We start from the raw sequence: 25,658 nt of genomic DNA, 5'->3' as shown, positions 1-25,658 counted from the left end.
TTTACTATTTAATAAGTGTATTTAAGTTAAGGCAATAATACAGAAGGGTAAAATATAAAAAAGCGAATTCATAAATTTTTAACTAAACTTGCATTTCGAAAAGTCCATCTCAGGATGCTGCTCCATAAACCTAAAACACGTCGATGTTAGTCTACAAATTACAACTAAATTATTTTCTACAAACTTTTTAATCACATCTTGTTTCTTCTGTTCATCGCTGGTGGGTAAACCTAATTCCTTTTGCCGTTGGTCATACATCATTTTTTCAACTAGCCCTCTGGTCTCTCCATCAAGGTCACTTAGTTTGGATGGTTCTGGGTTGATCTTCCTAGTGCTGATTTCAGGATCCGAGTTGACTAGTTTGGACCACCAATTCATTTTATTTACCTGAAAAGAAGACAATTCCATGTACAGGATGTACATGGAAAGATAAATATTAGAAGCACAAAATAAACAAAAAAGATTAACAATTTGATGTTAGTGACATATAAGACTTTAAATGATGAATGTTTGTGTTGCTTACCTTCTCAAAGTTGAACAATAGTGATTTTCCATCTTCGATGACCCATGTAGATTCTTCTAATTTAATTTCATATTGAAAATCATCATCGATTATAGGAGGTTGACCTTTGATTCCACATGTGAGATGTCTCTTTGTTAGATTCACTACCAGATCTCTCTGTTTAACCCTGAAGTTCACGTTCAATGGAATTCGAAGCTGCAAAACAAAGATAAGCTGTTAACTGATTATAATTCAACCACGAAAATGAAGTAGTTAACTAACAAGTTTCCATGATTTCAGGAAAAAATATACTATAGAATATAAATTACACAATAGATAAAATTTAATATTTTTTGTTTTTTTTTCACAACAATAAACAAATACCTATTATTATTAGATACGAGAAATGAAAATATTTTATTTTGATTTCACTACATTTGTCGATATGCGAAAATTATCCATAAATGGCACATAGAAAAAACATCTCTACTTTCAAATACTCTAATCCTATTGTGTTGTCGTATTACAGGCCAATAAATGTCTTACCTACAGTCTCAAAAATACTCCATCATGCATTCTGCATCAAAAATTTAAATATTTTAGCTTTGATGATTCAATGGCAATATTTATAGGTCAGATAATCAAATAATATCTACTTATAACAAAGTAGGTGCTTTGCAAGGAAATGTCTTTGGCCCGTTTTATGATTTTTACTGTTATCTAACAACATTCATCGATATTCTTCACAATTAGATTTTGAATCAATTAATAAAAATATTGATGCACACTTAAACTGAACAGTAATGGTGTCTAAGACATCGATTAATGTTGATTGAAACTAAAACTCAAATGTTTTTTGGAAATCATAAAGATAAGATAGTTAATAATCCCCATTTCGAAATCATTAGTAAAGTTCTAACTATAAGAAAAATTTTGTAAAAATATTGACATATTGGACGATTGGACGAGGAATATGATCATTCTATTGCTAAAACATGACCTCACTGTATATTTTGCGTTATTCAAATCACCTTGTATCCTTGCCCTTGATAACGTCTTTCTATCAAATATATTAATTAAAATTTGACTGTCACATAAAATATTCATAAATTTGCATGCATAAATTAGTCTGCGGTCAACTATCTCGTAAAAAATGGTAGTTTCTGAATATTCATTGCATTAAATATGTATAAATCAATAACTAATATACCCGAGAAACTTTAGGTGGGTCTTAATGTCAATGCAACTACCTAGTCATGTGAGTTCTAATTGAGGTTTTAAAGCATTACTAAATAATTTTTTCAATTTTCTTCCCGTTCAAAAACAAGAACTTTCAACGGTCTAAATCTCGAAATATACTTCTTTATTTTCTTTCTGCATTTTTTGGATTTATACCAAAGTCACGACTGCCCATGGAACCATAAATTAGATTCCTATAAAAATAAAGATGCTCGTTATAACGCTTTATCTTCTATAGAAGAAAAAATGGGAGTAGAAAATTTAACGACGGCCGATATTAAAATAAATCGCCCGTTGCCAAGTATATATATTAGTTATTTGTAACTTTAAAGATGCTGGGAGTCCTTTGCGTATGACTGTATTTTTTTTTAATTTTTGACTGAATTTTAGAAAGGAGCTCTTGGAATTAATGTTTGGTCAGACATTCTTAAACGGTTTCCTTTTTCAGTATCCTCCGCAGTAAGTTATTTTAAAAAAGTTTCTGAAACTCCTAGTTTAGTTAACTCATGGGTGCAAGTGTACACGCCCGAATAATATAATTTGTCGCAATTTTAATTCTAACAGTCAATTCAACATCCGTTGAACAAAAAGCTGATTCGAACTAAATTTGATTCGTGAGAACTTGTCTTAAGGCTTTTTCAAATAATACATAGATAGCATAATTATTTTAATTTGAAAACCCGTTTTATAGAACTGAGAATGTGTCTCATTTTTTGTCAAAGTATATGATGTTTACTTAATTGTGCCCCATACTTCAAGCCTAAAATTTATTCAAATTTCATGCAATATGGAAACGATTCTGAAATTTTGAATTCAAACATTGAAGGATTAAGACTTCACTAAAAAACGTAGTTAAAATTAAGTACTAGATGCAGTATTTTTACAGCATTAAGAGCTTATTTGTAGTGTTATAGTGAAGGTCTCCTTAGACTTAAAGTATTTGGTATGGAAGTTTTAGGAGCTTGTGTATGTGAGGTCTTCGCAGAGTACCTGTCCTAGAAACTTTAGAAGCTTGAATCCCTCAGGATCTTCGTCGCATTCTCAGAAACTACTATATGGTATGGACTACGAGAGCTGTGGGGGCGTAGAGGTAGTAACATTTTTTAACTCAATTTTGATTTTTTAAAATTTGTGAGATTTATTTAAATTTTCTATCAATTTACAATAAATAAAAGCAATAGCGATAGATGTATATTTATTTATATAACAAAGTATACTCAACAGGCATAGCCCAATTACAGAATATAAGAGAAACGAAATACAGAGTATGTAACAACATTAAAGTTAACAAGTATAAGATATAAACTTAAAACAAATCATTTAACATTAGCTTTAAGGACTTACTACTAGCATTGAATACATCACAATGATTTTGTATATTATTGTAAATTGTACATAATCTAAATAGTGGAGAATTTAAGTGGTAATTTGTTGTAGTTGTTGCTAAGTGAAAAGTCCTATAAATTCTAGTAGGGTACGAAGTAGTACCAATTGTAATAAAGAAAGAAACTTACAATTATCCACCATACCGTGTATCATTTTATGCAAATATATGACATAATTACATTTTCTACGACTTTCAAGCAATTTAAGATCATACTTTTCCCTTAACATTGACTTTTCTTGAATATAATCGTAAATTCCATTCTCTTTATAAGACAAATATCCTTATTTTGCACTCTTTCAATCAAATTAATATAAACATCATAATGTGGTGACCAAATCACTGAACAATATTCTAAATGTGGCCCAACATACGATATACAGTTAAATTTTCTTTCTTGTCCAGGGCTCGTACTTTTGCGGGATTTGTGCCGCGTGAATGGCTTTTTGCAAGTTTATTGAATTATTTTTAGAACATGGGTGAAATTTCGAAATCACTCAAGTTAGACAGTGCCACCTTGGTAAAATAGAAATACGTAAAAAAGCAGAAATATCACAAAATAATAACTCATAGATATTACTTTCTTCTGTAAAATATTATTTCTTCGTAAAATTACACTGTAGGTGTCGCAAGTATATATACAGGGTGTGCCATTTAACACTTCCGCTGCCAATATCTCTGAAATTAAATTTATTTTAGTTTCGGAAACTGGGGTTGTTACGTTCAGCGAATAGCTTCAATTGCAGTTAGAATTCTTAGTACTAATCTTTCTGTATAGATGGCGTAGCGAAACTAAACATTTTTTTTACTCCTGGAACGTGGAAATGCGGTCCATCTAAAAGATCGTTAAATTTTGAGTAATTTTTGCGATACCTATAAAGTTTTTCCCAATATTTACTTGTTTTCGAGACATGTCGACTTCAATATGCAATGTATGATGTAACAGGAAAATTTATTATTTTAGTTAAATCACGCTGACAAAATATTCTTTTAAAATATTGTTATAACGGCTTTATTTTCACCACATATAATAAATTATGAAAAAACAAATGAACAACTGCAAGAAAAGTAACAGAAAGTATTTAAAATAATAACGAAGATGTAGATGTAGTTACTGAAGCAAGTTAAAACAAAAATTATAATAAATGTTCAAAATTACGTCCTTCAGCATTAATACACTATGTGAGTCTTCTCGTTAGTTCGACATTACAGGCTCTTAATAAAATGTCACGATCTAAAGCCACATAAATTTTATTATACAAAACTGCAATATAAGATTTACCTTTTTACAATTTTCTTCTGTAGTTAATAATTTGTTTTTTTTTATAATTTATTGCTTGTTAGTTAGTATGTGGTGTGAATAAAGCCATTATAACAATATTTTAAAAGAATATTTTGTCTTAGTGTGATTTAAATAAAATAATAGATTTTCCTGTTATATCATACATTATATATTAAAGCCGATGTATCAAAAACAAGTAAATGTTGGGAAAAACTTTATATTACAAAAATTACTCAAAATGCAACGATCTTTCAGATGGACCACATTTCCACGTTCCAGGAATCAAAAAATTTAGTATCGCCACGCCATCTATACAGAAAGATTTAAACTAACAATTCTAACTGCAATTTGAAGCTATTCGAGGGACCTAACAACCCCAGTTTCCGAAATTAAAATAAATTTTTTCATTTCGGAGATATTGTCAGCGGGAATATTAAATGGTACAGGAAAATTGTAAAATTACATGCCCAATATAACTTGTCATTTGCATTTTGCATTATCTATCCGTGTCAAAATAACAAATTATTTATTGTATCATTTTACATACAATTTTTATGAGTGTATTATGAATAAATCATCTCATAATTGAATTAATGCCATAATTAGTTGCACGCAAAAAGGTGTAAACGATGGTACAGACAGAATTTCATAACATTCCCAGAGACGTCCAATTCACTTTTCCATCGAGTAACGACATTGCATATTACGCTGTCATGTGCCGACGTCCCAAAGTCCTTTCATCCTTTCTAAATATTCTCAAACACATGCATTAAAATCCGCGATCGAGATCTGTGTCGCAACTCTCGGTCTATAGGAATTCAGAGTAATTCTGAGTCCGGTATCCCTTTGCGCAACGTTGACGCTGTCGCGGTCTAATTGCTCGGTTGGCGTAAAGGTCGCCCGCTGGGGCCCTCGCACCGCGTGTCCGCCCGCGAGTTTTTCCGCTCGCGTTCCGTTTTTATGGCGATTTAATTGGATCGTTCACCGCCTACCTTCCCATCGAAATCTCCACGGAGAGCTTTTTGCAACTGGATTTACGAAATATCGTTTCCCGATGTGCGATCACACGTGTGTAATTAATATCGGAAATGTAAAAAACAACTTTCTCAGAAAGTTGGAAAGTAAATTACATTTTAACGGAGCAGCGAAACATCGCACAAGCGATTCTTGGAAAATGTAGCTTCCGCTCATAGACGGGGAAAGTAATTTGTATAACGTGTCTGTATGTTTTATTACATTCAGCTTCAAAAATACATTAAGACGGAGATTTTTGCCACCAACGAACAGGATGGGATACCAGTATTTTTTATAAGCACTACTGGAAAAAATTAAAGGAACGTGAATTTTTTATAGATTTTCGAAAGACTGTATCTTTGTGAAAAATGGTCTTATCGAGATAAGCAATAAAGCGTTTTGAAGATTTAAATCTCTAGTTTCAAGACCTTTGAACAAAAATTTTTTTTGAGCTATAGTTATCAAAAAATCAAAAGAAATACCTTTTAAGTTTAGCTCAGCTTCTGTAATTTCAGTTAGTTTCGATACCCCATTTTTTAGTTATTAATGAAAATGTCACAGTTTTCTGCCTACAAAATTGACACCTCTCACTTTAACTCGTCGTAATTTTTTTGTTAATTGATAAAAAAAATTCTAGATTTTTACTGACGATACGTAAATGTCTTTAGTACTGTAAAGGTCATTTGTCTCAAAAGCACTTCTTTTTAAAATAGGACTTACATCATTGCACATACCAAATGGTCATGATATTCTACAGAGTGATATTTTTTCGAGGGTCATACCCCTTTTTCTTTCCCTGAACTTTTGTGCGGTGCGCCGCTGGTATACCTATTCTAAAATCAAAATTGAATTTTATGTTTATAAATTAAAGGTTTAAGTTATAAACTGTAAGGTGTAAAACTGTTTTAAATACTCATTATAATATCATAACAATGCCAAACTTTACGAATTTTGAAATGGCTGAAATGCATTTCATATATTGTCTTGCGAATGGAAATGCAAGAGAAGCTAGACGGCTGTACATGGAGCATTATCCCAATAGAATAGAATGATACTTGATCAACAAATATTCTCAAATATGTATAGACGTCACTTTCGACAATTATTGTTGTAACATAGTTTCCTTGTTATGGTTATTATTTAGGTCTTTTGTATTGTAATAAATTATTGCTACAAAAACCTGGTCATTCCAGCTTCTAACAGGCAGTGGCGAATAAACTGTCAAAATTAATAGAAACAATAAGAGAGTATCTAAATAAAGCAAGAGCCTATTGGACCATTTTAAGAATTTCAATTTCATCTAACGAATTACACAAAATCGTTTTTTATTTTTATTTTTTGATAACGGTCGCAGATACGAAAAAATCATAAGAGACCAAAAAATTTCTCAACAAAACATAAAATTCCCTTCAACTTCTAAACATTTTTCACACCTGTGTACCTTGTGCGTCGCTGCTCTAACAGAATCCGGTGACATATGCTTAAATGCTTGCCTTACTTTATGCATACAATTTTCCTTTGTTGTTACTGGAGTACTATACACACTATTTTTTAGTCCCTTAAATAAAATAGCATCAATCACCGGATTATATTTAGATCAGCCACCCACAAGATACTAATCCAAAGGTGTGAAAAATGTTTAGAAGTTGAAGGAAGACATTTTGAACATTTATTAAAATACATAAATTTGACAATTATAAACCTGTGGCAGTTGTCGTGTTGATTGTTACTTATGTGTCACGGCCAACCTAAAATATGCGAAACAAATGGAAACACCATTGAGGATTGCTTTCGGTGTGCAGCAAAATAAAACTCTTTCTCAACGGTAAAATAAAAGTATTTTTATTGAAAACAAAGTTTGTTGTGAGAAAGAAGTGTTGTCGGGGCGAGCGTTCGCTGAAGAGTCTTGGTATGGAGTCGCTAGCGTGTATATGTATCTGGTCCTAGGTGCCAATCTGCCGTGGTCCTCTTCCGGAAACCATATCCCGCGTTGCACATTGTTTCTTGTCGCTTGCAACGGGTAGACCAGTCCGGGCGGCCGGCTTCAGGCTGGCGCTTTTGACGTAATACTTAAAATGGGTCACTTGCAGGCATGTGTACCCAAATCATTTTAGGGAAAGGGAAATGTTTATTCAACTTCATATGCGATCATTTTTTTGGCCTGCCACCTTGTAAAAAAATTGGAAAATTTTCATGTCAAATCCGATAAATTAGATCTGCCTCTACAAAATGTCCAATTCGCACAAAAAATAAACCTGTGTTTCCGGGAAAACTAAATTTTGCCGACAGTCTGCATCTGTAAATTTTTGCCTAAAAATCAAATTATCTCGGAAACGGTAAATGTATGGAGTATGCTGTATGTTTTACACAAAAAAATAAAGGCTCTTTCCAAAAATGCAATAATAGACAGGGGGTTCCACTTAAAATAAGAAAGTTGTTATCGACTTCCGGTATAACCGAAAGTACGATGACCATGAAAATATTTTGAGTGGTAGGCCTCACGGCCCGTATCACAGCACCACAATTTCAAAAAAATCCTTCGAGCGGTTTCGCAGATATCCATCGATGGATTTCGTGGTGGGACATCCTGCATAGGGGTCACAATTATATGAAAATATGTGAACTATTATATTTTAAATACTTTATTGGATAATAAGTTAATATTTAGTGTTTTATCTCTTCCACTTCAAAATTTCACAACAGCTATAAAAGTTAACTGCTGTTGTTTACGAAAATGAATTTAAGCAACGAAAATATGATACTAAAACTAAAGTAGGTATGGTCTTCATCTCGTTGATTACAAGAAATTAAGGTGTTTCTTGTGTAACGTGTTTACAAACAAACGCATTATTATAGGGATATGTAAACATGACAAGGTTAACTATGATTTTTTATTTTGAAGGTTAATAGTACTATACATGCAAATCTAATACCAATTACTTGTGTGGTAATAACTCGAATCGAAGTTTAATTATAGGTTGCGCCTCTTTTAAGTCGATTTTTTTTTCAGGAGCTATTTTATTGACAACGGACAACAATAATTATGATTGTTTCTGCAGTATGCGGATGCACCTTTTTTGTACAGGTGTATTATCACTATCGTTTCATTCTCTCTAGTAATTTTTGTTTTATTTAGAATGTGTATGTCATACTAAGTAGGTAGGTATAAGAATATTGTAAGACCATGAACATAACTTACATAACGGTGGGAATATTTATATTAAACTTATTCTTATAATCATACACAGAAAAAATATATTGAATCCAGAGAATATATTTATTTGTGTGCGTAGATGTGGTAAGCTAAATGTGATTGTAATATTTTTTCAATAAACTATTTTACAATTGAAACTATAAAAATACTTTAATACTGACTTCAATTTCTCTTTGGCCATCTTACACTTTGCGACCGGAAGTATTGGCGACAGTAGGATGTTTAAAATGGCCCTGTGTAGTTAAATTGTTTACCTTTTTTTTTATTTTTTTCCTTTACAAAAGTACCTAATACTTGTTCAAGTTCTGTAGTTTCTATGCATCCGGTAGCTACGAATATGGTTTTGACTAAAGTTCTCAGAGTTAAATTTTATCTTATCCAAAGCAATTTTCAAATATTCTCACTATCGTCCGTATTTGTACCTTTGTGTGTCATTTGAAATTATTTAGGATTTTCATTTTAACTTTGTCTGTTCAATAGTATAGAAGTTTTCATAGAAATTTCGATTTTTCATAGTTGTAAACAAAATTTGTGTTTCGATTTTTGAATCTGCACCAATATATTTCAAAATAATACAGCAAGCATGCATCCAAGATCTTTTTGTGGATCACATACATTTTCTCCTTTATTCAAATGATTGCTAAAATTTGGAAATAAAATTGTAACATTAGAGTGCGTGAAAATTTACAAAAAAAGGTTCATAAGTACGAAAAAAAGATTGCAGGCCGATTCCATCTCAAATCATGCAGAGCTCCAAGTGGACCTGTCACCAAGCTACTCCAAAATATTTTTTATTGTTCTAGATCAAAAATAAGAGGACCCCCATTTTTTCTTTTTCCTCTCAGACGCATAGTTCCGTCTATTATGTACTCGGAAAAGCCAAAAAGAAAATTAAAAAAAAAATTCCGATTGTATTTTGATTGCTTGTTTTTTTTTTGCTTTTTGGCACGATAAAATAATTCTTATTTTACCTGATAGAGGGAATGGAGCCCTTCAAATCAACCTTTTCAAAAATGTTTCGACAGAAAATGCATAAAAAAGTGTATCTTCGAAAAAAATTTGTTTTTCTCAAGAAGGCCATAGTTTTTCTACATTCAAATTTTTTTTGGAGATTCTTCGTACCAATACCTTCAAATCTATCTTTCTGAAATTTGCGGTTTTTGCTTTTTATCGCATAAAACTTAAAAATAAAAAAACTGTTACATGTGAATAAAATAAAACATATTCTGTTTCCAAAGTGTAAGCTAGTTTCGGTGCAACAAGATTAACTTCTAAAACACATCAAAACAATTTTCTCTATTTCACAGCATCGGTTTCGTGTAATTTTCTTCATGACATTACAATTACCTACATCCTATTAAGATCTATTCCTGATAAAGCGTTTTCACAACGTGCCGTTCTCCTCATTAGATTTTTTGTAGATTAGAGGTTAGCTGTTTAATGTCCATTACAAAAAAAATATTCCTTGTTGAAATTTGGAGGTTTTGACATAGAAACAGCTCTCAAATCACATGGCATACGAGATCTGTTCAGAAAATAACTGGACATTTTTTTTTTAAACTTTATTATTAATTTTATACATTATCGTCTTTGCCCCCTTCAAAGTACGACCATCCCATGTTCACATACTTTTTCCAGCGGTGTTTTCATTTTCCGAAGCTGTTCTGGATAGCTTCATTTGAAATGGCCTTTAAAGTCTGTGACGAATTTGCTTTGCTGTCATCAATAGTCTGACAATAACGTCCTTTCAGCACTGATTTAATTTCGAAGAAAAAAATCGCAAGGGGCTAGGTCTGGCGAGTAAGGAGGATGAGAAAGGACAGTAGTCCGATTTTTGACACAAAACTGACGAATTGACAAAGCTGAGTGTGAGTGTGCATTGTCATGATGGTCACCAATCATAAGTTGGTAATGTATAGTGGTAACGTTAGTTGTTCTGGTTGTTGATCCAGGAATGTATAAACATCATTTAATACCCATTACCTCTCCAACCAAGCTGCCAACCCTGAACAGGCCGCTTCTATGATCAAAACTAAGTAAAAAAGTTCATATGAACATGGGTCCGGAAATGCTTCCTAAGGGCACAGGGACCCATTGAAGAGGGAGGAATGGAAATCATTTTTTTGCAATATCTCTCAATCGCGTTGTGATAAATGAATGAAATTTGGTATACACAGCTAAATTTTGATGAGCAATTTGATGGACTAATCCATTTATTTCCACAAGGTCCATTGGGGTGGGTACGGGGGGGCCCTTGGTACTTTGCGTGTGTAACTTTTTCATCTTTGACTTTTTAACAAATTGGACAGCAAATTCCGTTTTCCCGAACTGTTTTACGTTAAAAAGGTACTCTTGTTTCAAATCGTTATCTTTAACGGTTTCTGAGAAAATCGCTCTTGAATTAATCCCACTTTGGTCAATTTCATAGTAATTTAAAAAAAAAAAATTTTTTTGTTTAAATTTAATCTAATTTTAATAAAAAAATAATAATAAAAAATTAAATTAAATAAAAATTAATCCTTTAAATGGAAAAGAGAGGAAAGGAAAATTATTATTATTATTTTTTGTTTAAATTACTATGAAATTGACCAAAGTGGGATTAATTCAAGAGCGATTTTCTCAGAAACCGTTAAAGATAACGATTTGAAACAAGAGTACCTTTTTAACGTAAAACAGTTCGGGAAAACGGAATTTGCTGTCCAATTTGTTAAAAAGTCAAAGATGAAAAAGTTACACACGCAAAGTACCAAGGGCCCCCCCGTACCCACCCCAATGGACCTTGTGGAAATAAATGGATTAGTCCATCAAATTGCTCATCAAAATTTAGCTGTGTATACCAAATTTCATTCATTTATCACAACGCGATTGAGAGATATTGCAAAAAAATGATTTCCATTCCTCCCTCTTCAATGGGTCCCTGTGCCCTTAGGAAGCATTTCCGGACCCATGTTCATATGAACTTTTTTACTTAGTTTTGATCATAGAATCGGCCTGTTCAGGGTTGGCAGCTAATTATGAGATACCCTGTATAAAGAATTTTATACCCAATGTGTCCCAATTTCGTGCATACAGCCAAAAATTTACAAGAGGGGCAAATTTTAACAAACCTTTAATCTTTAAGATAAAAAATAACATGACCGACAAAATTATGAGCAGATTATTGAACTAATCTGGGAGTTTCTTTTATTTCACAGTTCTGTTGATCCAATTACTTCGTTTACCAAACCTAAATCTGATGAAAATATAAGGTGGGGATTTTGAGAAAATTAATTTTGAAAAAATATATCTTTTCTGTTTTTCTCATTTAGGTATCTGAGAAAGTTTTAAAGCAATTTGAATTCTGAAAGAAACATGCAAAAGTGTGATAAAATTCTGCACATTTTGAAAAAAGCGTTTCAATAGGATGATTTGGGTCAAAATGACGACCACTTGAAAAAAATATGTATTTTGAAACCGTATCTCCCCCGAACGGAGCAAGTTGGCATAATGCCGCTTGGCTAAAAGATAAGCTTATTTGGCCTTGAAAAACATACTCAAATTTGGTGGAAATAGAAGGTGGGGTTTTTGAGAAAATCAATTTTGAAAAAAAAATAACTTCCGTTTTTCTCATTTATCTCAGAAAGTTTTAGAGCAATTTGAATTCTGAAAAAAAAAAACAGTTCAGAACTGATGAAATTCTGCACATTTTGAAGAAAAAACGTTTCTATAGTATGATTTCTGTCAAAATGACGACCACTTGAAAAAAATATGCATTTTCATTTTCGAAATATGCTATCACAATGTAAACTTTGATATGGCGCCAATTCTTTTCGGAAAAACAAAATAACACGGTTCTCATAAAATTCAAAGTAGATCGACATCCCAGTTTAAAAAAATCCAAGTGGTGGCTATTTTTGTTCGTTGAATCCATACTGAAACTACTATATGCTTATACAAGACGTGAAACATCAATTTAATTTACTACTCTCTTTCAAGATATATTCGTAAAAACCATTGCACTATTAAATATTTAAAACTCGAAGTGTAAAATGTGGAACACACAATTAATTAACGTAAACTACCGGCCTTAAGACTGCTTAATTAGTAACATTTTTATCCTTTTTGGTATGCGCAAGGCTCCGCAAAAAAAAGAACGCCACCTTATCTGGGCAAATCGTTAATTTCTCCACTTTGAATTCTGATTAATTGCTCGTACGTGGAAAACTTAGTGTTAGTTAACAGACAAATGGTAATATTATTCAGAAAAAATCTGCATATTTTCCGGTAGACCGCACATGTTCATTTTGTCAAGAGCAAACTGTTAATTGGTTTTCCTTTTAATTGACATGACCACATTAGAAAAACGCGTCTGTTTTAGGTCAAAGCTAAATCTTAATTGGCGAGTGGTGTTTTTTAGTCCCATTATAGTGCCTTCCATTCATGGAAATAAACGAGTCTCAGCACATTTAAAAAAATTCATTCGATGAAGAATATGCTTTGTGTGCGTATATATCAGTATAGCACAAACATTAATTAAGCAAATTCTCTTCCGTCAAAAAAATATTTATTTCAAGTGAAATCATTTTTACTTAGCTCGGGATTATTATAAGTAGGTATGTGTATTCTTGATTCTAGAAAATATTGTGTACTAAATATTGTGACATATTTCTCATGTGCCAAACTTTTTACAAGCAGGAGCACAGAACAAAGTTGTTTTTCTTTAATGGAACACCCTGTATATTATTCCATATTTCAATTCTCCTCGACATTCTAAACAAAATTCATATGTACCTAAACTTAACAGTTCTCAAGATATCAAACTTTGAAAATCATTTTCTTATAAATTATATAAAAATATTTTAGTCTAAGTTTATAATCCATAAACTGGAGGTGTTATAGATCGACGAAATAGAGGAAGACCAGTAAGCGTTATAAATGAAGAAAATTCTTTGATAGTCATGTTAGATGTTGTGGAAAATCCAATAAACACAATAGAGGGCTTTAAATCATAACATGAGTAGATATTCTATTCAAAAAATTTGCAAACGGGAAAAATTACATACATATAAAGTTCATTTATTACAAGAATTGAGTGAAAACGATTACGATCGTAGAATCGAGTTCTGCGAAGTTATTATGGATAAATTAAACGAAAATGTCAACTTTGTCATCCACATTATTTCCTGACGAATCTACATTTTGTTTAAACGGGCATGTAAATCGACACAACTGTAGGTATTGGTCAAACCAAAATCCACATTGGATAACACCCGACGACCACAGAAAGTTAATGTTTGGTGTGGCATTATTGGTGGACACGTCATACGACCCTATTTTATAAACGAAAAGACCTCTAAACGATATTTATTACTTTTGCAATAACATATTATTCCAGAGCTTAGATAATTATTCCCGAACAAAACAATCCCAATTTACGGGCTGAAAAATATGGTTTCAACATGATGGGGCTCCTCCACATTCTGGACTTGTGGTACGGGCAATCTAGATGAAATCTTTCCTGATAAAAGGATTGGATGCAGAGGGGCCATTGAATTGCCACCAAGGTCTCCCGATATGAGTTGGGTTATTTCTGTGGGGTCACATAAAAAATGTAGTCTACAAAAATAGGCCGCAAAATATCGAAGAGTTGCAGGAAACGCAAGGCATGAAATTTTCACTATTCCTTCCAACACCCTTTCAGATTCACTGCAAAATTTTGTTCAGCGATTTCATTACTGTTAGGAGGTAGGTAAATGGTGAACACTTTGAGTACCTTATAAAATAGAATTCCAAAGAAAATATTTATTGTTTATTAAAACTCGTTTTCTCTCTTTTTTTTATTCTGGCATAACTATTGTTTTCATAAAATTTAAAATATCCAGGACATTCATTAAAAAAATAAATTTTTTCGATGCATGCATTTTTATCAACCCTGAACTATTGTGTTTTTATTTTCTGTAAAAAAACTAATAATAAAATTAAATCATATCGATATCCTCCACCTTATATTATTTTCAAAATCAATATTCATAATTTGGGACCCTTTTTCTTTTATAAATTTGAGTAGTAAGAAGTTAAGAACTTTCAAAGTTTAATATCTCGAAAACGGTTAATTTTGGTACATGTTGTGCTATTTCGAAAAGAATTGAAATATGGAATATATACAGGGTGTTCCATTAAAAATTTTTCTTTATTGTAATAAAAAACCTTTGTGTCTTATGATTTTATGATAGGTATCTTACTTTAGGAGATAATCGACTGTTTCCATATACATATATCAGCCACCCTGAAGATGAACTAAACAAAATTAATTTAAAATGACAAACTTATGAAGACTAGGCGAAGGAAGTTTTAATAATAATAAATACAGATATTAAAGTCTAAATGTATCATCAATATAATAAATTGTTTGAGGATATAAATAACTAAAATATGTTGTTGGTCAAATGAACATATAATAGAAATTTTCTACACATTAGATAGAAATTATTATAATTTTTTACCTTTAGCAGAAAACATTTTTAGGGACGCCTATGAAATTCATTAAATTTTATTGCTATGCGTTTTTAATTTTTATACAAGTTCAACTGACTTCGGAAAGACTATAATCCACGGTCCGGTACAATTTCTCTAGAAGCGATTTTTAGTAAAATCACCATTAAATTATTCCTTATATTGTCTTTAGTGATGAAGGGGTTCAACTTCAATTCGACGCCAAATAACATTGTTAACATTCTAGAAAACAATAGACGAATCCAGTGTCATTGCCACTAAGCCAATGTCAATAGTGCCGTTTTACGCAACACCCACACCGGAGAGGTACCGATTCCATACAAGAAATAAATATTAATGTCACACTTCACAGCAACCTCGGGCTATGTTATTGCAAAATTTTTATTATTAGCATAAAATTAAGCATTTTGTAATGGCTCAAGCAGTTGGTACACGAATTGCGGGTTGATCGGTGCGGTGCTTTTTTGTTTGTGTAGTTCTGTGAGCAATTTTTTTTATTGTACGAATAAGGCGAAATGGTTGTCACCGGTTACGAGGTAAGAGAATTGGTGCAGACCAATAAATACTTTCGTTATGCAACAGGAACTATAAATATGTGAGCTTGTAGTTTAAGTAACGGTCTGGATATTTCGTTCATGTCGGAGATATATAACAGAAAATAAAAAAAAAATTACACAGAAAAATTGTTATTTGGCAAAGTTTATTGTCTTAAACCGTGCAATATTTGTCATATATAATAAATATTTTTTGTACAAAATAAATAGGGCGTTGTGGTTTAAAAACCGCTATGTGTAAAATATTTAATTTAATGCTGATGGTATTACAATTTTCTTTCTAAGCATGATTTTGTTTGGAAAATTTATTTTGAGAAAAAGAAACTAAAACAGATTCTACAATAAATGCAGATTTTTGTAGATTGTATTTTGTAGGGATGTCGTGTGAGTTTCAAGTTGGCGCTCTTGAATGCGAATATTAACAAATAAACAAACACTAGGTACTAAAAATAGATAAAAAAACTATGAATGTGTATAAAAGTAAATTGAACACGCATAGGAAATGTATTACATACAAATATTTAAGGTAATTCCTTGAATTGGATTTTAAAGGAAAGTTTGTATGATTTATATAATAAACGACTAATTTTCGAGATACAGAATGACAACGCTTTTAAAAATATAACAGTTGCCTGTGCAAATATTTCCTAGGTCAAGCAGTGGCGCAGATACTGAAGGACTAAAAATCTTAGAATTTCGGCGCCACTGATATCTTAGAAATTTGATTAGTGCATTTGTTTTTATGTTTCAAAGCAAAATGATTTTTTTTTAATATAAAATAAGTTTGTATACATTTTAATAAATCGGGAGTAACTTCCCAGTAAATTCCAATCCGAAAACTTTCTTCACGATTCATATCATTGAATTTGTTGTTCAATTTCCAATGCGTCCGTCTCATTAGGTTATCATCAATAATGTAAAGTATTTACTTTATTTTGATAGAATAATAAAGTAAAACTCATTAATACAACAGCGTATGTAGTGATTCCTGTTACAGACCTGTACTGTACATCAAACTAGTACTAGCGCATTCACCATTTTTTCAAATGGGAAATTCTATTTACCTGATTAAAAAAATGTTTGCTATTAAATAATTAACTTTATTTTCCACCAAATTAAATTCAGCATATTTTTGTAGGACCTTTATCTCTTATACAATAAATTTGTAAACTTTGAATAAGAAGTACCTAATAAAAATTTGATCATCATTTTGTTTTCTCATTTTATAATACATTATTTGTAAATTGTAAAAATATTTTATAACTAAAAATTACCATTTTCTGATCAACATCACTTTAATTAGATACGACTTTAGACTCTAGGGGATCAAATATTTTTATATCAAAATAAAAAATAATGCACATCCCCATTAAGTCCTCGGAAAAATCAAATTTTACGTTTTAAGGTAAACATAGTGTCCTGTCCATGCTTCAAAAAAACTTGTTTGCAAGTTCCTCGTGGGAAAATAGTAGGGGTAGTTCATATAAAGTTTTTTTCTTAGACGCCCTATTTTCGAGATACAGTGTGGTGAAGTTGTTACTTTTCAAATAGTTTTCCTTAATTATTTTTAATCGGCCAAAGATAAAAATGTCAAAATTTGTATACGACTAAACATCAACTGTGCGTTAAGAACAATGTACAAACGGTTTCTTTCTAAAATGCATTGTCGCCGATGCAGGTAATTGAAGGGGTACAATCGAAGAAAAAATATGTTAAAAGTCAAACTTTATAACATTTCTAAACGGTTCTGTAAACGCTAAAGGATACTACAAAAAAGGTATAACTTGTTGAAATTCGGTTGAATTCGGAAATGAAGTTGCATTTTTTTTGCTCACACAAAGCGGCACAAGTACATTAACAAAATATTAAATTGAAAGAGGACGTTACCATTGAATGAGCTGAAGACATTTAGCTACCAACAGTATCTGCATTTAAGACTATAATTTTTATTTCTTACGTATCACATAAAACAGTTAGATTGTAAAACATTTTATTAAATAAAAAAATAATAATAAAATTTATTTTAAGTTTCAGTTTGTTATAAACTAACATTTAAAAGAGTAAATCAAAATAAAGAGATTATGGTGATTAATTAAATAAATGTGCAAACTCGAAATACTACAGTAGATACTGAAATTGTACCCCATTTCCTTCTATGCAATTTAAATTTAAAATGGTACATGCTACCAAATTTCGACAAGTATACCCTTTTTTGTAGTATGCTTTAGAGTTTACAGAACCGTTTAGAAATGTAATAAATTTTTACTTTTAACATATTTTTTATTCGATTGTACCCTTCCAATTACCTGTATCGGCGACACTGCTTTTCAGAAAGAAATCGGTTACACATTATTCTTAACGCACAGTTGATGTATACTCGTGTACAAATTTTGACATCTTTATCTTTAGCCAATTTAAAGATAAAGATTAAGGAAAACCATTTGGAAAGTAACAACTTCAACACACTGTAACTCGAAAATAGGGCGTCTAAGAAAAAAACTTTACATGAACTACCCCTATTATTTTTCCAAGAGGAACTTGCACACAATTTTTTTTGAAACATGAACGGGACACCCCGGTATAAACAATGAATTACTACTAAGTACTATTATTCCTTTTGCTATTAATTTATTCATTTTACTTTATACTGTCCCATGCTCATCATTATTTTTTAAAATATTCAAGTACTTAATTACTTATTCGTGATATTATATAAATGTTTCATTGCTTATATAACCATTTCTTAAAATAGGAGGACTAATTTACCCATATGTCCATGCGACGTTAATGAAAAAAAATATATGTTTACTACACCTCTTCTAATTATACATTCATTAGAAATATCTATTAAAATGTAGATAAATCTCGCAAGCGCATATTAAATGCAGTGTATTTTATAGTTATTGCCTGCTTATTAATTATATTTATTGCATTCCATGTTCATCAAAATAGGGTCAACAGTACGCGAGCTTATAAAATAGAAAATTATTGTTACTGTCAAGGCGAAATTTATTCGATACTCTAATACGTTCTAACTAAGGTAGGTAATTAAATAATACCTAATACTTTTAAAATATCAAACAACCTTGTTCGGTATGGTAAAACATCTAAAAACAAGTCGATGATGTTTATGTTAAAAAATGATAGTAAAATAACAAGTGATTACCTAAATATAATAAAAAATAAATATAAAATGATCTAGGACACACGAGAACAGATTAATCAGGAAAAATTTGTTAAGAGCAGTGTGGGGTTATATAGCACACAACAAAAAAATAACATAGTATAAATTCCGAAAATGAAACCGGAAACGCAGTGACTGTCAATGGAGAACGATATCGCGATTGAAGCATTTTTGCTTGGCCACCCAGAAGTTCGGACTTCAATCCTCTTGATTTTTCTTTTTGGTCTCGAATGAAAGATATAGTTCGCAAAGAATCTATTCGTCCGCTTGAAGAGGTATGGCAAAGTATTACGTATTTCATTTGTTTTATTGTTAATTGCCGTAATAACATGAAGAAACACTTAGTTTGTTTCGCTTTTAATTTCTCGTATTATCAAAACATAGTGTTCGTTAAATTTATTTTTCTCGAAAACGGATCGAGATACCGAAATGAAACAAGAGTACACAATTAATGGAAAGATGATTGTTTTTTCATGTATTGAGTCAAGTTTTATGTTAGACATACAGGGTAAAAAGTTATTAACTAAATTTTCAGTAAAATTGGTCTTAAGTGGCGCCCTCTATGAGCAACGCTGAAATTGCAACATACATTTTATTCGTCGCTTAAAAAAATATATAGTTTCACAAATTTTCGAGTTCCTAACTTGCATATTTTCAGAATAATCGCAAAAGACGATTTAAAATTTTAACTTTCAACACCGTGTATTTGCGAACCTACCAACTTTCGGATAAGGCATGTTTGCGCCAATTCACGCCATTTCACGTGTAGTATCTTCAGATTACGATTTGCCCATTGTTAATGAATCACTTTGTATAATCCAGGTTCCACAGTACCTATTATTTGGTATTAAAATTTCAATTAAAAAAAAAACAACTTAAATAAATCTAGTTGTTTCTATGTTAACAAAAAATTTGATCATCGCACGTACGAAGCAAAACGTTACACGAATAGTCGATCATTAAAATCACCTTCCATATCTAAAGTTATGTGCGCTGCTTCTATGAGGATGTGGCCTTGACGGACGAAACCTTGACCGTATTGCATAATAATTGAAAAATTTAATGTTTTATTGTTTTTATGAACCAGTTTTTGAAAAGGCTAAATTATCATAAACTATTATACACATGCACAGGTGTATTTTATCAATGCGGAAATTTCAGGTATTTTTCCGGTCTGTTACCTCGGCAAAATTTGTTTTGGGTTGACGAAATGTGAGCAATTTGATCGCTATCAACACCTAATAAAGCTCCTTGTAATATTTTGATTGCCTATACAAGCTTTGTAAATATGCAATGCCACAATTTAAAGAAAGAAAAAGTAGGTACTACTTTTAATTTTATTCGCACAATTTATTTAAAAAGTCGCACAGGTATACATACACTACTGGAAAAAATTAAGGGAACAAAAATATTTCATATATTTTTTAGTGATTTTTAAATGGCTGTATCTCGGTGAAAAATGGTCGTATCTAGAAAAAAAAACCGCCTTGTTTGAAGTTCTAGTTTCAAGATATTTTGACAAAAGATTTTTTTGAGCTACGATTATTGCGGTAATAAAAGAAACCTTGAAAAATAATTATTTTTTTTTTGATTTATTGAAGGTCATTTTCAAGGTCATTTCAAGGTCAACTTGTTTGTTTAAATGGAAATCCTTATTTTCAACCCCGGATTAGGAAAGGGCGGAAAATTCTACGTTCAGATGATGTGTCATGTGTAGGGTCCATTTGACCCTCCAAGATCAAGTGAAGGTCTATTTTTTTCCAATTACAATTAATGTGTAACATAACATAATGACATAATAATATAAAAACATAATAATAAAGTTATTTTCAATGTTAATAAGATAAAGCTATTTTTATATAATATCGTTGACAAAGTACCTAGATACAAAAATAAACTATAAACAGTAAAACAAAATTGACCTTCACGTGACCTTGGGGGGTCAAATGGACCCCACACATGATACATTATCTGAACATAGAATTTTCCGCTCTTTCCAAATCCGGGGTTGAAAATAAGGATTTACATATAAAACAACAATGTTGACCTTGAAAACGACTTTCAAGGTCATAGACAAGGCCACGATATGTGCCGCTTGGAGACCAGTAGGTAACTTTCATATAACCATGTACTCTGGATTTTAGAAGGGGTGGACACTGGGACACCCCGCATAATGTAAAATTGTGGGAAAAGTCGAAAAAAATTCTTTCTCATTTTGATAATGATTAGGTATGTACTGAATAACAATGATATTTAACTCAAGATAAATGTTTCGTAGGTTATATCTCACCCACACTTAAAACATGTCGGTAAATAGCTAAATCGGTTATCGGCAATCGCACCTATCATATACTGATGAGAACTAATAAGTTCGAAACTTGTCCGCAGAATTGTGTACCTATAAAACTTTGTTCGGTTTTTTATTTTTAATGGTAGGTAATTAGTCAGGAACACATTGTAGAAAAATTAATGAAAAACAAGTTATAAACGATATACAGGGTAGCCCATCGAAAACGTACCGCAAGGCATTACAGGGTAGTAAAGAACTTTTCGGCAAAATCCAAAAACAGGTCAAATTTGTTTCTGAGGGGGACAACTTTTGGCTCAAAAAGCATACCAAAATCTTCAACCCCCTAAGTGGGGGTGCTATCCCCTAAATTTTTTCAAATGGGAATGGGGGTCAAGTGGGGGGTCATTAGAAAGGGCTTTTAATTCTCTATACATCGATTCTTACTTTTTGAAAATCGATTCATTATTTTAGAAAATATGCAGCTTTGAAAATACGAACAATATTTTTGACGAGAAATGCGAAAATCGATTTAATTTTACTTCAAAACTTACGGTATTAGTCAAGTAAATGCTGAAAATGTTGTCCGCCAACTTGCATACAATGATACAGGTTGTCTTCAAACCGTTGTCGAACATTCTGGAGCACTTGCGGTGTTACTTCGCGACATACATTAATGATTCGTCCTCGCAGATCTTCCAAGGTATCAGGTGGAGTGCTGTAAACTTTGCTTTTAATGTGCCCCCAGAGAAAGAAATCTAAAGGATTTAAGTCGGGTGACCGAGGGGGCCACTCAATTGCACCTCTTCGTCCTATCCAGCGTCCTGGAAACGTCTCATTTAGGTAATTGCGCACATTGAGCGAGTAATGTGGAGGAGCTCCGTCTTGCTGGAAAATCAGTTCGTGTTCATTGTAAGCAGGGTCGTCCTCTATGATATTTGTTAGAGCTGGGTCGATGACATTTTGTAGTAAATCCAAGTACATATCGCCTGTCAAATTTCCAGGAAGGAAAAAAGGACCTACAATGGAATTTCCAAAAATACCTGCCCATACATTCAACTTCTGGGGGTGTTGGGAGTGTGTCTCATGGAAAATCCTTGGATTGGTATCAGCCCAGTAACGACAATTATGGCGATTCACTAAACCATTCAAGAAGAACGTACACTCGTCCGAAAAACACACATTAAAGAGGAAATTATCGTTTATCGCTCGTTCAGTCATTATTTCGCAAAATTGCAAACGACGATCAAAATCGTCTTCATTTAGCTCTTGCACTAGCCGAATCTTATAAGGATGGAATTTGTATTTTTTTAATATTCGTTGGACACTTGTACGACTCACTCCTGTCGCAGTAGCCAATTGCATTGTACTCAGCGTACTATCCATTGCCACTTGCCCCAATACCGCTATTTCCGTAGGTTCATTTAGTACCGGATTTTCAACCTGCCTCTTTTTGTTATGAACGGAGCCAGTTTCGCGAAATTTGGCCACCAATTCGCGAACAATTTTTCCAGACGCATGTTTCTCAGGATGCCGTTGGTTGAACAGTTCGGCGACCCGATTTCCGCATTCATTGTTTTTGAAAAAAAGCTCAATAATTTCTACTCTTTCTGGAATTGAGTACACCATAATTAATCAATTTAAAAGACTCGGCAGTATTGGTACTCTTCAACTACAAGTCACAAGACAGTTATCTAGCAACTTCTTGTGGCCTATCTAAATACGAAACAAAAAGCGGACAATTTTTTGCTCACCAAAATCAGGCTAAAGAATTCGCAAATCAGAAAAAAAAACAGCGAATTCTTTTGAAGGAATTTACCAAGCTAATACCGTAAGTTTTGAAGTAAAATTAAATCGATTTTCGCATTTCTCGTCAAAAATATTGTTCGTATTTTCAAAGCTGCATATTTTCTAAAATAATGGATCGATTTTCAAAAAGTAAGAATCGATGTATAGAGAATTAAAAGCCCTTTCTAATGACCCCCCACTTGACCCCCATTCCCATTTAAAAAAATTTGGGGGATGGCACCCCCACTTAGGGGGTTGAAGATTTTGCTATGCTTTTTGCGCCAAAAGTTGTCCCCCTCAGAAGCAAACTTTACCTGTTTTTGGATTTTGCCGAAAAGTTCATTACTACCCTGTAATGCCTTGCGGTACGTTTTCGATGGGCTACCCTGTATATTTCGCGTTTATTAATAGGTACGTAATATTTAATTGTGACCTACTCATAACAGGACTTTGGAGTAAATATGTAAATGATGTAGTTCTAATAACAATGAGTTATTTAGCAACTAAAAAGAAAAGATAAAACCGCAGATAACTTTACAATTATAACACCAAAGAAAAGACGGATGCAAACGCTTAAAGAAATAAGCAAACAAGATAAAGCGCGGTAGCTATTAAAAACAATTAATTCATCTTGATTTGCCGCGGTTTACCGGTTGGTTTTTCGATGACTCAATTTATGTACCGCAATGTAACACAATTTTATGATCTAATGGATCAGTGGATAATTTAAGTGACTCATCAGATATCGAGTTCAAATTTGAATGAGTCTAAGGTATTATTTATTTGAACATTTTTTAAATGTCTTCTATGTATGTGAAAGTTAAAATGAAAGGTAAAATGGTCATACATCATTAAAATTTTAAATATTTAACTACATTCAATAAATTTTTTTATTTATAATTCAATAATAATGACTGCCTACAACTCTTCCAATTCTCTTCATTTTTATATCCGCTGTATTCTACAAGAATAAGGTAAGGAAAAGAGTTGCCAAGCTACTCACTTATTCTATGCACATTGGAGAGTGGTACGATATCACTGAAAGAAATCTGCTGAAGTTTTAAACTATACAGAATTCGTTTGATAAATGTTTTAAATCATCATTAGGTCATGTCGGCCTTTGACAAAAACGTTAGATCCGAAAGTGATAACGATAACATTCCATCACAGGATACGCCGTGGCGTAGAAATATTTTGCCACCAAATGTTTGAATAACCAAGGAAAAAATACTTGAATTAGTTGAAGGTTAAGAAGTGAGGTAAGGTAAAAGGAAGTTGTTCTATTCACAAAAAAATATAAATATATTCTGGAAAGTGGGTTTTAGATTATAATACAAAAAAATCAACAAAGTTCGAATACTTAGGTAAAGATATATTTTCAATATAGGTATTTAAAATTATTAATATGTCCAATTTGGTATTTTTTATTTTTAACGAATCAAAACAAAGTTATTCTATAATTTTGGACGATTTAATACATTTTGGAATTATCTCGAAAATTGCTAAAGATGGAAACAACTAATGACATGTCCTCAATTATCCTTCTTGGATACAGTCAACTGTTGTAGCTAAAGTACATTAATTAAGTGGGATTATCAAACTCACAAAAAGTATAAACAACTTCTAAAAAATGTATTTTCGAATACTCGTGTGTGTAGGTATCAGAGCTGGGTAATTTAAAAATAGTTACAATTACAAACTACTTTTTTAAAAAAAGGAACTAATTACAATTACAAAGTATATTATTTAAAAAAGGAATTATATTAATTTAATTACAGTTACATGGAAAATGGATTTAGCAATTATTTTTCTAATTACTTTTATGATAAAGTAAATTATAGTGACCAAACAGAGAAAAAGGAAAAACTTAAGATAAAAATTTAAAATAAAAGTGTTGTGTAATATTGCGTTTTATTATTTTTCTGGTTGTTAGTACATTTGCAAAATATAGAATACAGTAGTTTTGGGTAGACTGGAAAGCAATAATAATTATTAAAAAAATTACGAATCGAACAAGTACGAGTGAAAAGCTGAGTAACCGAACCAGAAGTTTTCTCAACTCAAAATAAGAGCAGTAACACATAGATACATAATATATATTTTTATAAAACTTGATACTATAGATAACATATTTTTACTTCGTTTTTTTTTCTAAATAATAATAATAATAAAATAAAATGTACTCTGTTAATTCTGAGGTTAATTCACCAAATCACTTTTTATTGTTCACGCGGCACAAGGCTTTCCTCAAATGAGATAATAGAAGTCTGCAAGTCGCAATTACGCAATACGCATGATCTTAAAAGTAATTATAATTATTAGAAAAAGTAATTGTAATTGGAAAAAGTATTTGTACTTATAGAAATAATTTGTAATTCGATAGTTCAAATAATATAATTACAAATTACAATTCCTATAACAATTTTACTGCAATTACAATTCCAAATTACTTTAATAAAAAAAAAAGTATTTAAATACAATTACAATTACAGGAAAAAAAAGGGAATTGTAATTGCTAATTACTTTTTCACCAGGAATTACCCAGCTCTGGTAGGTATCTTCCTAAAATATCATAAAAATATTTCCAATTCATTCATATATCAAGTTTGACATTTATAGGATGGATTCATATATTTAACCAATCAGAACCAAATCACTCTATAATTTTGGACTACTTAAAACAGTTAGTTGAAATTATCTTGAAAATTACTAAAAACA

At 31.7% G+C, this 25,658-nt stretch overlaps 1 protein-coding gene across 1 annotated transcript in view; it reads right to left on the bottom strand.

Annotated features, from left to right (window-relative positions):
* The window catches only part of LOC108909466 (nuclear migration protein nudC-like), a gene marked incomplete at its 5' end in the record, with an annotated part of 60,551 nt that continues 34,893 nt past the window's right edge, over positions 1-25,658 (bottom strand). Inside the window, 3 exons of the mRNA XM_018713810.1 lie at positions 1-130; positions 185-387; positions 524-718. Of these exons, the coding sequence (XP_018569326.1) occupies positions 79-130; positions 185-387; positions 524-718 (450 nt within the window). The remainder of the gene's footprint in view (positions 131-184; positions 388-523; positions 719-25,658) is intronic.

The sequence above is a fragment of the Anoplophora glabripennis genome, unplaced genomic scaffold (genome assembly GCF_000390285.2).
Source record: "Anoplophora glabripennis isolate ALB-LARVAE unplaced genomic scaffold, Agla_2.0 scaffold327, whole genome shotgun sequence".
NCBI classification, from domain to species: domain Eukaryota; kingdom Metazoa; phylum Arthropoda; class Insecta; order Coleoptera; family Cerambycidae; genus Anoplophora; species Anoplophora glabripennis.
Note: the sequence above shows the minus strand (reverse complement) of the source record. Positions and strands in the feature narration are given on the sequence as shown.